The sequence below is a fragment of the Strix uralensis genome, chromosome 14, assembly GCF_047716275.1.
Source record: "Strix uralensis isolate ZFMK-TIS-50842 chromosome 14, bStrUra1, whole genome shotgun sequence".
NCBI classification, from domain to species: Eukaryota; Metazoa; Chordata; class Aves; order Strigiformes; family Strigidae; genus Strix; species Strix uralensis.
Window position 1 is genome coordinate 22,299,601 of NC_133985.1, and position 16,136 is coordinate 22,315,736.

A 16,136-nucleotide genomic window follows, 5' to 3' on the forward strand; every position below is an offset into this window, starting at 1 on the left:
TACTGCTTTGTGATCTACACACTTGCGCTGAACAGATTTTATGCTTGTGCAGTCTAATACAGTTCTGTAAAAGTCTAACACAGGACTAATCCTGGCCAGTGGAACTGGAAATAATGTTATTCTAGTTCAACTCCATATTTAACTCCCATTTCTATTCCACATTAAGAAAAGCAAAACTTAAGCCCCTTTAGGGTGGATTAGCTAGCAGTATCTTTTCTTTCCCATCTATTTCTACCAACACAGTCTGGTTTCCTCTAGGTATTTCCCCTTTGTCTGAGCTCTTTGGTGACCTTAAGATGTGGAAAAAGTTCCACGGTCATTCAGGCATGACCTCCAAAAGTCAGACAAACGGTTTGCATAATCCAGGAGATTGAGCACCTCTCTAGGCAGATCTGTAGAATCTGGGCAGTTGCCCCGTTGTTTTCTGGCTGATAGTTGACATTACCTTGTCATTTCTGGGAAAATCCCTTGTCTACTCACTTGCTTTACAAGGCCTCTGTACCCGGTGAAGGAGAGTGGTTAGCCATTAAACTGTAGTGTGTCTGCTACTGAGATTGAAACAGCTTCACTTGGGTCAAAGTTAGCTGAGGTGCAAACAAACCTGTTTGTTCAGACTTATAGATAGCAGGACAGACATCCTGGTCTTCCTGGAACAGAGTGAGAATTCCAGGAAAACCCAGACCTTCTCGTGAAGCTTTTCCCCCTGGATTTTCATTAGAACATGCTTTTGTCCTATTTTTTTTTTTCTCCTTCTTTCTCATGCTGTAGGCATAAAAACTTGCCTATTGCCAGCACTGCAGTAGGAGAATGGAAAATAGACTCTGGCTCCAACATCTGCTTAAGGTCATTGTTCCTGGAATCCTCTATCGCCTGTTCTTAGAAAGAAATACTGATCCATTTGCCATCTCTGAGTGGGGCTGGAGTACGGAGCAGCAGAAGGCAGGGGCAAGAGTAGGGGTGTTGCCCCAGGGAACACTGGACAAGGGGAAATGCTGACCTTGGCAGCAGGGTGGGCTGAAGTACATGGTGCTTATTTACAGATAAATCATTGCACGTCGGCTTTTAGAAACACAGATTAATATTCTGATACTCAAGGGAAAATGAACTTGATGAACAGGTGCTGTTTAAAAACAGAACTCCTGTCCATCTTTATTTTTTAAAGTAAAGCCTGTCTTGTCTTTTTGAAGTAAAGCATGTCTGTGAAGACAAGTTGAGAGAGTTGGGGTTCAGCCTGTAGAAGAAAAGGCTCTGGGGAGGCCTTATAGTGGCCTCCCAGGACTTAAAGGGGCTACAGGAAAGCCAGGGAGGGACTTTTTACAAGGGCATGGAATGATAGGACCAGGAATAATGGCTTTAAACTGAAAGGGCAGATTTAGATTAGATGCAAGGAAGAAATTCTTCCCTGTGAGGGTGGTGAGGTCCTGGCACAGGTTGCCCAGAGAAGCTGTGGCTGCCCCCTCCCTGGAAGGGTTCAAGGCCAGGTTGGACGGGGCTTTGGGCAACCTGGGCTAGTGGAAGGTGTCCCTGCTCGGGGCAGGGGGTTGGAACTGGATGGTCTTTAAGGTCCCTTCCTGCCCAAACCATTTCTATGATAAAAGTAATGCTGTGACCAAAAAATCTGTGCAGAACTTTCCTTCATCGGTGGGCAGTTTATGCTGTTCCTCTGTCGGCTTTCTGAAGAGCTGTGAAGCAAAGGCTCACAGCCTCTCTTGAGTTTTTAGGAAGCATGTTTACAGTGCAGACTGGTTCTCAGAAATCCAGCTGGCCCTTAGCCCTCATGCAGTTGGAACTTGAGTTCTGGATGGAGAAGCAACCCAAGCTCCTGCTCGGGGTATTCCTTGACCCCATGCAGCTAGAGAGCAGCACCTGCAATATTTAGGCTCTGGAGATTTCAAAACCAATTAGGATCCAGCGGGTGACTAGTCACAGACAAGCTGCAGAGCACAAATAGGGCCTGGTTGGCTGAATTATCCCATGTGAAGGGGATAGAAATGTTTGGATTGAAACAAAGAAATTGACTCAACAGTAAAGGGTTTTTTTTCCTGTTAAGCAGGTATTCTTTATTAGCAGTGCTGGAGTCGCCCTGAGGATTCTCCACCATAAGAGCTCCCAAGAATTAGTAAGGGACACCAGTTTACATACACACAAATCATATATATTCCTTAGATTTCCTAGAAGGGGGTGTCTTATGATAATGAGTTCCCAGAATTCACTTATATAGTCTGAGCATGCATAGTGAAAATAGGTTGAGGGTCTTCGGTGGTCAAGGGAAGAAGTAAGCAGTCTTCTTCACAGTGTTCGCTAGTTGACCTTCTTTCCAGAGCATGCGCTGTGAAGTAAAGTCCAGGTGCCTCCTTCCTAAATCAGCAGAATCATCCTCCCTATAACAGGGTCTCTGTGTCTCTTTGATCGAGCCCCCCCTTATCTTAGTTTTCGCATTCTAGGAGTTGCCCAAGTGTCCACTGAAGGCCTTGAGTCTGCTATCAGTGATTTATGTGTGGAGCTTAACGAGCGTTTCAATCTTACCTAAACAGGCAAAGGGACCTCAGGAACAGTTGAGGAGTCAGGAGTCCTTGAGAAACAAATGAAGCAAAACACAATCAAAGCTTTCATACATCACATCACAGTTAAGTCTTAATAATTGTCAGAAATTCATTTGTTTGAGGATAATCTAATTTCAAATCACCATTTTGCCCTCCCTGCCCTTCTTATAGCTTCTTGTTCTAGCCTGTCCTGTTAAGGATTATGTTGTCTGCTTATCCAGCTCCTAAAAGGCAGGGTCCTTTTTTTCTCATCAACTGTCTCTCTGAATTTTACTGTTCCTGATTTTGTTTTGTGGTTTGTTTGGTTTTTCTCCTTTTTTTGTTTCCTGTTTGCTGGTTTCTTGGCAACAAATAGTGGCAAAACTGGAGAGTACTTAAGAAAGATCATGTGATTTATGAGAAAGGGCTGTGAGCTGTAAAGCCGACTGCAGTTTGTGTGGTGGAGGCTGGGCTTCAGGCACAGTGGAAGCTATCAGCTGTAAAGAACTGTTTGCCTTTTGTAGGAAGTGAAGATTTCTGAAAGCAGATACACTGAAGTTTGCATGAACATCAGACTGCTGTTGTTCTGAAGACCTGGAGGATAAAAAATATCACTCAGAAAGAATTTTCACCTGACTGCAGGGGTTACCTGAACTTCATGTTCTCATTAGCTTGGATACAAGACATTGAGGAGATAATGTGTATTCTGAGTTGAGGAACAAGAATTAAGGGCCCCAAATCAGTGTCCAGAAATAGCTTGCCAAAAGAAACATCACTAAATGAGTATGGAAGGGAGGTTGATGAGGAAATAAGTTAAACTAATGGTTGCTTTTGTCTCTTTATTGGTGTGTTGTGTCCTGCAATACATCCAGCTACTTCTGCTGGACCAGCCTGATGTTTTAGGGAAAAAAGTATTGTAAGTTGAACTAATACAGAGTAAAGGATGCTATATTAGACCGGGGGAAAGAGTTCAGAAAAGTTTAAAGTAGTGAGTAATTGCACTATTTTGAAGCTACAGTCATAGTTTACTTTTATTGATAATCATTTGCACATTCCATGAAGAGTACACAGTGCCAACAAAAGGCATTCAGTCTTTAAAAATACTAAAATTTAATTTGACATACTCGGATCACTCTGACTTGAAAAATCAAGGGAGGAAGTAGTCTTTGTATACAGTTTATTGTGCTTGCACATAATAGAGGTCTGTCAGGCAAGAGTGATTCTTCTGGTTGTGGAAAGAGAAGTCTTCACTTAAATATTGTGAGGTGTCTTGGCTGCTTACAATTCAAAAAGTGTCAAAATTTTAAATATTTCAGTATTTTTTTATTTGATAATTTTGAGTGCTAAGGTGGATGCTTGTTTCTTTCTTGGTTAGATTTCTAACTGTTGATAAGAGTCACAGATTCAGATAGATAGAAAATATCCTAACAGAAAAAAGAATCTGTGGAAGACTGTAAGATCAAAATCTTGTTAATGTTGTTACTGCAAGACTGTTAAAAATACCATTAAATTGATGAGTAAGTAACCTGTGATAAATCCTGAAAACATGTTTTGTGATAACAAAAATATGACGTATGTAGAAAACTGGGGTGCTTCAGCCATAGTATTGCTTTATCAGAGTTGATAGTTTTAATCAATGGGACTTGTCCTCTTAAATCACCTTTTACATATTTTGGAAGATCTCTCCTTTGTTACTCCTTGTTAGGGGTCTAAACTTAAAAAAAACTTAAATTCTTTCCTTTTTTACAATCAAGCACAAAACTTGTTCACGTGCTTCACTGATTAATATCTTTGCATTGTGCACACAGAAGTAGTTTTATTTTGAGGAGCTGGAAAGTTTCATGGGGAAAAGAGAAACTTCTTGTCTTTTTGCTTATATTCTTAGAAGAAGATCTCAAAACCAGGCTAGATAATGATGGGGACTCTTCAGCTCATTAGCCAGTTTGTCTCAGTTTAAATACATTACTGTTAGGTCCAGCATGAGCAGTCATTTATTAAGTCTGTCCTTCTGCAGTTTAATCTTATTTCTTGCCTTGCCTGCAGTGGACATAGAGGGCAGTTTATCACTTTTTTTTTTTTTTTTTTGATCTTTGAAGACCATTCTTGGTCTTTTAAGATGCCCTCAGCCTAAATAAACCCTCTGCTTCTACAGATCACATTTTTCAGATGTCTCCTCATCCTTATTGTTCTCTTCTTGTCAGGGTGCAGTTGCTTTGCATGATCCTCAAGGTGTACTGCTCAAAACTGGACGGAAGAACTGCCAGTAGTGACACGTAAATTGTGAATGAATGCTTGGCTTTGTAATTCAAGTGTAAAAGGAACAATAAACAGTTGCCTTGTGACACCTCAGGCAGAGAAAAAGATTGCCAAATTCAGACTAAATTTTAAGTGACTTTAAATGAGGGAGGAGCAACTACTTTCGCAGGTTGTTGGCTCTTATGGCTTATATGTGTTTGATTAAAAGTGAGGCACCTGTTTCAGCTCTGCAGCGTATCAAAATACTGATGTATAAGTTGGGGGGGGACTTACCTTCACAATAATGCTGCTTGCAGGAAGTTAATGTTCCCACGGCTTTTTGGTTTGTTTTTTTTTCAGCTGCAAGATTTGAATTCCCAGAAGCAACAGACATACACCATTTTGGATCTAATGAAAACCCGAAATATCCTAACTATCACAATTATGTCAGTGATCCTTTGGTAAGTAAGTGTGGTTCAGGAGTATGTAAGCACAAAAGCAGCAAAACAATTAGAAACTGCTCATTGAACACTCAGGTATTCTGAAGAGGTATGGATAAAACCGGCTCAAAAAGCAGTGTGCTGGCTGGAGCACAAAATTCTGGTTATGTAGATTCTTCGTTTGAGTAACAGTCTAGAAACACATCTGGATTGTTTGTTCTTTCTGAAGCAGTCAAGCATATCCTGAACTGAGCAAGAATCAGATCAGCTGGCAGTGATGTGTGGGAATCCTGCCTGATCCTGGGCCTTGGGGAATCTGCATCTGACTGTAACAAAGTCTTCTAAGAGGAATGAGTCATGCGCTCTCCCAGTCAGAGAACTTCTGCCCAGTGGTCTGAACACAGCCGTGCCTGACTTACAGGGATGATCTTCCCATCTCTTTTGTATTGTCTCTTAAAGGGATAAAGCTGCCTTTGAAGTTCTAATCTGAGATTTCCCTAGACTTTCCTGCAAGCTGCTCTGTCTACCTGCCATCTTCAGCTTGGTTTTGCACTAGCTGAAGCCATACTTTATGTGCAATTTGATTAAATGGTTGTCATTGTCCTCTGCTGGAAATCTCAATGAAGCTATAATTGTTCAGAAGAGAGAAAATGGAGAGAGTAACTTACAGCTTGCCAGAGGCTATAAAAGTGAGGTTTAATTAGTGCAGGTACCTACAGTGTCCTAACCAGTAAGGTCCCTCCAGTTCTTGGGAGCTAACTTCAGTCTATTTGCTGCCTTTTTGAACAATGTTCCTCTGTTTTAATGAGGGAAAGCCTTGGAGTTCAGTCCACAGAGCTGCCAGTGTGTACAAGCTGATGTGGCTTTTTGGGTCAAAGGATGACTTGTCTAATATTTAAGCCAGATTTCCTTGCCCATCACCAAACTCAGTGCTACAAACTTGCTGAGAAAGGAACTTGAGCAGAAAACAGCTCGAAAAAAGAGAAGTAGTGTTGGTTCTTTGCAAAAATGTCAGTACAGTTTCCATATGCTGTTGTCTTACCTCCAAGTCCAATTCTGACTCTCACCTTTAATTAGAAGTGAGCTAGAGAACTGAGACTGCCCTACTTCTAATCTACATGGAGTAGATCAGTGGTGAGTTCCTAGGCACAGCCGATTTTGCGTGTGTGGTTGTAGAAATCAAATGCAAAACCTGTTTGAACAGCATTCCTGGTAGGACAAAGTATCTGAGAGAAGCAGTGGTGTGGCAGTATGTAATCCATTCCATCTGCTGAAGGGCTTTTTACCACGTGATAAATGAAGTTTTAGGATAGGCAGGAAAAGTCAAACGTGTGCAACTGACTTAGACGATTGTACCTCCTCATGTATTCATCTGATTTGGGCAGTTTTCCCACTATTTCTATCTGGCATGTCAGTTGTCTAACCTCCTTTTAATGAATTTCCCAAAATACAAAGCATCTTGTACTAACTCGCAGCAGTGTTTTCCAACCTGTAGCATACCAATGGTATATTCTGCATTATGAACTGAAAGATCTCATAAAAGAAGCTCTGTAAAAGAGGACGGTTGCAGATAGTGGTATATCACCCTTACATATTGTTGGGTGTTTTGTTAATTTTAAGTAGCAGGCCTTTAAACTAACCCCTTTGCTGAGTTTGCATCAGGGAGGAGGAAGTTTGGCTTCAAGTTTTCCTAGAAAATTTATAACTGTATCAAGGTTTGCCAATGTGATAAGCTAAGGCAAACTGCTACTGAAAGTCAGTTCCAGTGAGCACGGTTTATTGCATATAAAAATAACTCCCAGGAGCAGAGGCTGGGCGTGTTGCACGGCATCGTGGAAAACACTGCATGACTAATTTTGAAAAGAATAACTGTAGCTGGCAGGGCACACAGCAGCAGGGGGTTACCCTCAGCTGTATGGCTTCATACCTTCCCAGGTACACTAGGCAACTTATTTTAAGCAGTTGGACCGTGAAGTCTCTTCCCATGTGAAGTGAGGAGGAGGAAGAGCTAATTTTGCTCCAGGTTCTGTTATAACACAGATGCTGAAGGAGATAAAGTGCTGAGTGGTCTCTGCCTCACTGTTGCACCTGGACACGTCCTGATCCAGTGCCCATTACTTCCTTGTTTACCACATGTTACGTATTGGTGAAGCATAACCTCCTCCTCCCAGCATCTCCCAAGACACGACAGGATTTGCCTCCAAGGCCAGTTGTGTGTTCCCCTTGATGATGTGGAAGCCAGCTCTCATCTGGCAGCAGCACAATTAAGGTGGCAGAGTTCCTGTCCACCGAGCTCTGTCCTGCTGCACTGACCGACCCAGGCACCGAGCCATGCAAATGTGACTTGGATGCTGCCCAGCCAGCTTGGGGCATGGCAGAGAAAATCCTGGATTGTTTGGGTCTGCCAGGATGCCATACTCCTCCTCTCTGACTTTACACACAAAGCATGATGGTAACGACCCAGAAACAGTGTTCTCCACCCAGAGCTCTCTGGTAAACATAACGAAAAGCTGCTGTAGGCCTCAGCAGCAGTAAAATAAAATTCAGTAGTCCAAACTTTCAGGCTAAGGCTGTAACAACTACTAATAGGAAGTGCTCTGTCACTGTGTTGTGAATGATTGCAGCGGGGTCACCTGAAATACAGAGGCATATGTAAAAAGTAGTCAGCTCTTCATCAGCACGACTAGCAGGGACAAATGAGATGTCTAAAAGTGACAAATACCCAGAGCTTCCTTGCGAGATCTGAATGAGAGTGGGATGGACAGTTGCAAAGTCATGCAATGGCATCAGAAAAGAAATATGACCTCTGTAGCTGCAGGACCATCCAGCACCTGCGGCCGTGGGCTCGTAGGCCTGCGCCTCCGCAAGGCTAGCAACAGCGCTGGAGTTACCTAATTGTGTGAATGCTAAATAGGATATTCTTAATTTTTAAAATATATTTCATTCAAGAGTATCTTGAAATATAAAAAGCATCAGCACTGTTTGTTATCTTGCTGTTTCGAAGTCAGCTCTTCAGCTGCTTCAGAGTTGAACGAATCTGGCAGACGCTGAATCTGCCTCACATAGTGATTTCTGTGCTTAACGGAGATGTAAAAGAGGTTCCTGGCAACCTCAGGAAGAAGAGAGATTTGTCTGATTCTGTTATTCTGCTTATTTCAGGATGATAATCTCTGTTGGTTATTTTGGACTTTCTCTTGACACACCTAACTTGCATGGAGACGTCTATTTGAACTGTTTCCTCTCGGCAGTGACTGAAGTTCCAGCCTACGTTATTTCCTGGCTGCTGCTTCGAAATCTCCCTCGACGGTATTCAATGGCTGCTGCGTTATTCTTGGGAGGCTGTGTTCTTCTCTTCATTCAGCTGGTGCCTTCACGTATGGAATCGTTAGTTCATCTCGAATATGTACAATAGATGAAGTGCAGTACCACACACTGGGCAGATGCGGAGGAAAAGTGTCCTGAAGGGACTAAATACAGATACAAATTTCCTATCTTTGCCCCTCTTCCTTGGTTCTCAGTGCGGCTGCACAAGGAGCTCACACAACACCTCAGTTCAGATAGATTTTTATGGGTGTGTCATTGGCTTTGTGATCTGTTGGGATTAGCATTGTAGGCCAGTTTTGCGTTTAATATACATTCCTGGCAAGGTCCAAGTGTAAAACCAGGACTAGACCAAGCAGAATTTGGTAAGCAGAGGTTACCAAGAGGCTGCAGAACTTACTTCCCAAAGAGCTGTCAATGACTGTCTCTTCATGGCTTGTTTAAACAGTTACACCCAAGGGAGTCATTGTGGAAGCATTTTTGATGAGCAAAGGTGCTTGTACGGAATTAGTATTGATAGTTAAAATAATGTTTGGCAACTGGAAAGGAGGGCAAAATAACATTTACTGATTATCAAACCATAGGTATCTTTAGGCCAGTTAGATTAAAAGGGTTATGGAGTCGTAACTGGTAATGACATTGAACATGATGGGGGGTGTGCACTTGTTTACAAGTCAAAGAATAAACAAAAGAGAATGCCCAAGAACTGCCTTGCTTATTTTATACAGGTAACCTACGTGCTGCATTCTTTTTTTTTCCTCCTGTCCTTTGAGTCGATTGGACACTGATACAATCTGTTTTGATTTTCAAATCTAACTGTCCCAGCTAAAGTCCACCCAGCTTCCTATAATTACATTATTGACTTATAGCTAGGAATGTTAATGAAAAACCAGAGCAGGAAACCAAAAATAACTGGTTTCAAATGTTTTAACTTTGTTTGCTTTATTACAAAGAGATATATGGCATTGTTTACAATAGCAGAGATCTGGCCCCTGAAATCTGAGAGGACCTCTGCATTTCTTCCTCTGTTCTTATTTTTTGCTTGGCAGGAAGCCTCATGCTCAAGAGGAAATGAAAATGTTGAATCCTGGTAGTTTTTTTTTAAAAAAAAATAAATAAGAAAAAGTTGCCTGTGCTTGTAGGCATGTACAGGGAAAAAATACACAAGATCCTGGAATTAATTAGGCAGGAGTTACACAAATACAATGGAATTAAGAGATAGCATGAATGGTCAGAGCTTTACTGAAGTCCTTAACTGCGTTTTGATTTCAGATATTCGTGCGCTATCTACTCTACTGGTGATGATAGGGAAATTTGGGATCACATCAGCCTTTTCAATGGTTTATGTTTACACGGCTGAGCTCTACCCAACAGTGGTGAGAAACATGGGAGTTGGAGCAAGTTCCATGGCCTCTAGACTGGGCAGCATCCTCTCGCCTTACTTCGTTTACCTTGGTAAGTTAACTAGGCCGTGTGGGTGGAAAGCAATGCTTTTTACCCAAAGCAGTGTCCTGTCTCTGGGTTGTTGGCCTTTTCTGCTGTTCTCTGTTTCCAGGTCCAGGTGTCTTGTGAAACTGCAGGTAGAAGTGGAGTCTCGGCATCTCTGAGGAATGGGCATAATGTGGAGAAATGGTGGTTTGTGCCCTGTTGAAGAGATGGTCTGAAGACTCACAATATTATTGACTCAGCAGGGACAGCTCTTCTAGCTGTTATTTCCAAGTCTCTTGAGTTCCTAAGACCACATTTATAGCAACATAGGCTTTGAATGCCAGACTCTGAGGGGGTTGGTTTGTTTTTTACTGAGATCTTGCACAGATAAACCCCTGTACCTAGGTACAAACATTACTGAAGACTTAGGGCTGATGCTGGCTTTTTTTCTTTTTTTATTCTGCTAGGTGCCTATGATCGATTCCTGCCTTACATCCTGATGGGGAGCCTGACTGTGCTATCAGGAATTCTGACTTTATTTCTGCCAGAAAGCTACGGTATGCCTCTTCCAGACACGATTGAGCAAATGCTGATGGTGAAAGTGTAAGTGTCACCTTCCAATCTTAACCCATCTGTTGTCTATTCCGAGAAGAGTGGACTTGCCTAGGTATTGTCAGAGGGAATATAGTTAGTGCTCTGTTGAAGATGCAAGAGCTTGGCTGGAATCCTGGTCCCTCTTCCCAAGTGTGTATGTTCATATGTACCTCTCTTGGCTCCAAATTTATCATCTTACTCTGAGGACTGAATAAAAGTACATACAAGGAAAGCATTTGTAAAAGTGTATTGCTTTATAAAGGTGTAGGGACACTTGGTGGGTTATAATCTATCTTTCTAGGTTCTGAAAGTCATAGAAGTACTGGTGAAGGGCTGAACTCTTCCAATTTAGTTCAACTGACCTAAAAAGGCATGTGAGCGTTCAGCCTTTTGCCACGGCTCTGGCTAAAGATGACAAATAAACATACACCTGGTGTAAGAAAGGGACCTGTCCAGCTGAAGGCAGCATTAAAATGAGGAGGCTGTAATGTCAAATAGGGCTCAGGATATCAAAGAATTTATTTTTTTCTGTTCTCTCATATATTTCTTTAAGTTATTTTCTTTTTTTTTCTTTTCTTTTTTTTTCCCCCCCAGATTAGAATTCAGGCCTGCGTCTAGTAGCACAAGGGATTCCAAGGAGGAAGAAGAAAATCCAGAGATTTTAAAAAGCACAGCTTTTTGATGGAACTCCTGTGCACTTCCTGGTGGACTGAAAGTTAAATGGACTTTTTGTCTAATATTCGTTCTAGAAAGGGCTAGTGGCAACACTTTTGTTTCCTGTAATTTTAACCTTATTTATTAATTTAAACAGTGTGTTCCATACATTCTCTTTTTATATGAACATAAATACTGTATAGCCTTCAGTGAGATTTTTCAGCCACAGTTGTTCTAATGCAGTAGAACCATGGAACAGTATCTGATCGATCCTTTGTAACTTTAAGTGTATGGTTCAGCTGAAAGATACTTGAAAATGAGTTCAAGGGCTGGCAGGGTACCTGGATTCTTCAGTGAACCTTCTCCAGAGCTAATGCACATCAAGAAGTAAAAATTGCCAGAAGAAGCTGCTATTTGGTTTTGATTCCTTGACTTCTGTCTCTGGACAGGAAACTTATTTATTGTAGTAAAGGTTATGAGAACAAGCCTCTCTCTGATCTCACTCAAACGACTTTGCACGTGCTGAATTTGTTACCAATTCAGAAAGATGCAAAGTTTTTTGAGAATTAATTCTAACTTGATATGTTCTAACTCAATGTATTTGTAGCACTGAAGTTTTGCTCACAAAATTCACTGATTCCAACGCTGGTTTTCAACTGTACCTGTATGGTCAAGTTGTTTACATCTGACCCTGAATGTGGCCTGTTTCTGGGTCATATTTCTTTTAAATGATACAAAAGGTTTCATCTGTGTGTGGAGGGAGTGGTGTCAGTTTGGGGTTCTCCCTTCTGATGCATGGTGGAAGTTTTATGAGTAAGTTGTTTTGTCATCTGTGCAATTTGGATGACAAACAATTCTTCGTTCTGTGCTTTTCACACACGTGCACATACACACGCACACAATTAATATATTTAGAGATAAATTTTTGTGTTGATCTGTGCCACTGCGTTGACCTCATGGTGGAATGTACTGAGAACAAAATTCAGAATTTATTTCTGACCACTGCTTCTTGATTCTCAAGTACCAACTGTGTGATTGCTGTGAGGTCTGTTCTTTCACTTAACTCGTGTAATCAGTGAATTGTTTTCAAATTGTTTTTTTAAAAAAATACAAACAAATCTTGTTGACAGTCTGCCAAGAAATTTTTCCTTGGGTCATGGAAGCACACTTGGGATTACCTGTGTTTCTTTAAATACATACAATGTATACCTACACCCAGTCTCGTTTGTGCTGTTCTGATTATACTTTGACAGATGTGAGCGGTGAAAGATTTCTCTCTTGTGGCACTTGTGTTTCGTTCTGTCTTGCAGAGACTTAATAAACAGAATCTAAACCTTGGTAGCCAGAGCTGGTAGGGGCCTTTCTCTGCTGCGGCAGCTGGTCGTGGGAGTTTTGCATTTTCCTACTGTATTTAAATACGTAGGTGGCAGTGGCTGATTCCAGTCTTTCGTTAACCAGTACCCCCTATTCTGTCCTTGGTAACTGGCTCCTGCAGTTGGACTGATGTGTGCCCTCCAGACTGTTTGTCCTAGAAACAAGAGAGTAGAAAACACTGGGTAGACTACGGTGGTTTGGCGTGTTTAAACTCTTCCTACCAGTGTCTTGAGCTTTAGGGTTTGCTCCGCTTTCCCTGCGTTTTCTCACCTACTCATTTAGTATTTTAATTTCTGGATGCAGCAGGAAGTTGGCCAGTGTTACCAGGTCAGCGAATAATACTGAGAAACACAGTTTCGTCATAGTATCAGTTCTTCAGAGGAGAGAAATCCAAAGGTTTGGGCAGGTTCAGTGTCACCCCTGTTTCATAGGTTGACAGGCCCTTGGCAGGTGCGTTTAAAACGCAGCGTGTGATTTGAAGCTAGTGCAAAACTTGATACTGTGGATTTTGCACGCCTCGCTGCACACCACAGAACAGCCTTGACATGAGCAAATACATGTCAGGAGAGAGCATGTAACGGCCAGTCTCCCCTGCCCAAAAGGCATGGTACAATTTGTCGGGCTTGCCACCTCTGTTTTCAAATATTCATTGCAAACAAAAGAGTATGTTCTAAGACTTGATATGGATATTCTTCTCTGTAAACCTTATTTCTAGGAACTGGAACAATTGGAAGCAGCTTCTTTTCTGTGTGTTGTAGAAGAATTATCTAATAACCGCAGGAATCTGAGACAAAACACATTTAGCTGCAACTTCCTTGTAATGAATTTGCCAAGGTAAACAACAGCGTCCCATAAGTCTCTTCCTGTAAACAGTTTCAGAAAATATCCTGAAATGTAAGATATGTGCTTGCCTGATACATGATCTAGCATGGAAATTCCTGTCCTAAAGTCCAGAGTCCATTTAATGTCTGATTTAACTGTTATCCACTGTTTTATCCAGGTATGTGCCTTGACAGTGAGGCTTTTGTTCTTGAATATTTAAATATTCTGATGTTTACTAAAGATTTTTGTGGGGGTTTTTTGTTGTTGGGTTTTTTTTAATCCAGACAAATTGGGGGATTTCCTGGTTATGACTAATACTACAAAACACAATGGTAATCTCTGTGTCAAAAAAAACCCCATTTTTTTACTTGCTTATCTTTTTAAAAACAAAAAGTATGAGTCAGAAATGTAGAGTATGTTTAATATAGCATACTGGGTGAATTTTTATTTACTTTTTTTTATCCTACTCTTTTCAAGTTTATCTCTAAAACAAGGAGCATGTTCTAGTGGCTAGGCAGAATGCAACTGATAGGCATCCAGAAGAAACAGAGGGAATATTTTAATACTGGTAGGTGATCTGATCTGTGCAGATGAGATGCAGATGAAAGGACCTGATCCAGTCGTTGGCAAATCTTAGAGTGGCATCAGTGCTGGCGACGGGTAAGGTTTGCAGCTCCACGTGTGGCTGCAGATACACCTGCAGAATAAAGCCCCGGTGCCGCACCGTGTCGGGGCTTCGAAGGGCGTCTGCCGAGGCCCGCGCTGTCAGGTGTGACCCGCTCCCAGGCGAGGTCTGATTTCATGAATACACATCTTGGCACGGCCCTTTGCGTTACTCTGGTGCAAAGCAGGATTGGGACTGACTTTCTGAGACTCTGCCCTAAATGGACCACTGGAACTTTGCATTTTTGAGACCTGTTTTGCTCATGCACCACCCCCGCGGAGCTGTGGTGTTAGTCATGGTCTGCGTGGGAGATGCTTTTTTTGGCCTTGTGGTGGAGTCACACACAGATGGTCCCTTCTGTGAAGAGTTGATGGGTTTAGGACCACGCCTAAACATGAGTCTTGCCTAGAGCACTGGCTGGTGGGGAAGGACCTGCTCTCTGGGAAAGCCTTTTGCTCCTGTTGTCGTCCAAGAAGTAGTGAGTGACACTTTGTAAGGGGGAAGGGACAGAATTTGTCTTTGAAAGAGGAGTTGTGATAAACCTATGAGCTCCTTGTACTGCAGAGGAAGATTATAGAGACTTTGACATTCAGGCTAACCTTCACCTGGGAAACACTGAATAGTTTTGGTGCCCATGACCTGTATTACAGCAGCAATACGGGTTATACAAAATTACCTGGCTAGGCAAAATTCTCTGTTGCTAGAGAACAAAGCACACGACACTATCTTCACCACAGAAGACAGCATATGGTCTCGAGTTGGGAACTAGGATCTCTTCCTTTCCAGCTCTTGGACTGACTTCTTTCATCATCTTGGGCATGTTGCATAATCCTGTAACTTTCGTTTCTTTGCAAGTCGAAATACTCAGAATTGCTAACCCTAATTTCTTGTGATGCTCCACAGTCTGTATTTGTTGCATTCTCTGACTCCTGACAGTGAATGTAATGCTCGCATGAGCATCGTGTAGTATTTCATCTTTCAGAAGCAGGCAGCTTTGGATGACTTCTGACACTATTTTTGGTAGGAGGTGTGAATGCCTCCTCCCCCGTTCCCAAGGTACTGCTCGGAAGGCGGCGGCTCAGGGAGGTGGTGCAGTACCCAGGGAATTGGACTGCAGTAAGTCAAGCCAAGGATTGGGTTCTGAATGCTTAATCATCTTCTTTTAACTGCACAACCCCTTCATAGTTCTACACAAAACTGCCCTCAGTGTGCTGCCTGTGAGGTATTCTGGAACATTGTCACTGTGCGCCAAACTACACTGTAAAAATACGTTTTTTTTCAGAGGACTTCCATTTTGAGCTATGATGATGCTACTGCTGTATTGCTGATCCCATGGAATTTGAGATTAACGTGAGTTATACCCATCTCTGCTTTACAGCTGGTTCGGTTTTATAGTCTCACCCAGAGGGGCTCTTCTTTTTAACGCTCTCTGGGGGCCTGCGCACGTGAGCACAGTAAGCACATGAGGAAACGGATGGGACTGTCTCTGTGAACAAATTTTTATTTCAGTATTTGTAGAATAGAACCTTCATCTTGACAGTTGTAGATGGTTTTCTTAAAGCATAGAATCGGTTCAGGTACCATAATGCCTTACAAATGCCTTTGGGGGTACTTCAGTAATGGCCACAGCCTTGTATATAGAAAAATCCAGAAATGTCTTCTGACAATGTAAATATTCCTAGCTGTAACTAAATTGATTCTTACCCTAGGTTTTTTATAGAAAAATGCTTGTTATTTGTAAAATTCAGAATAAAATCATATCTGGAATTATCTTTAAAATGAAGCATTCTCATAATTCTTTTTACATCCTCATGTTTTAATGTGTTATTTGTGTAACAGAGGTGCTTTTTTTTTTTGGTGTAGTCTTGCAGGCTTTACCTTGATTAATCTTGTATTATATATAATGACTTTTTTCCATAATTTTTTTTTTTAAATATTTGTTCTAAGCAAAGAACTTCATAACTTGAGCGCTGTGTGTGGCTGCTGGCCATGGAAGAGGGGATGGGAGGTGGGTGCTGGAGCAGCAGTGTGGGCACCTGATCTGCTGAAAGGTCATCTTGTGGGTCCTGTTCTTGGGGAGCA

At 41.9% G+C, this 16,136-nt stretch overlaps 1 protein-coding gene across 3 annotated transcripts in view; it reads left to right on the forward strand.

Moving 5' to 3' along the window:
• The window catches only part of LOC141949523 (organic cation/carnitine transporter 2-like), a 30,097-nt gene extending 14,264 nt beyond the window's left edge, over positions 1–15,833 (forward strand). The window contains exons 6-10 of one of the 3 annotated variants that reach the window (XM_074883219.1): positions 5,118–5,218; positions 8,357–8,571; positions 9,791–9,973; positions 10,414–10,549; positions 11,135–15,833. In XM_074883219.1, coding sequence (XP_074739320.1) covers positions 5,118–5,218; positions 8,357–8,571; positions 9,791–9,973; positions 10,414–10,549; positions 11,135–11,222 — 723 coding nt within the window. In that variant the 3' untranslated portion in view covers positions 11,223–15,833. Of the gene's footprint in view, positions 1–5,117; positions 5,219–8,356; positions 8,582–9,790; positions 9,974–10,413; positions 10,550–11,134 lie in introns of those variants that run through there. The other 2 variants (XM_074883220.1, XR_012630803.1) reach the window with 2 other exon arrangements.
• Positions 15,834–16,136: the final 303 nt, after the last annotated feature.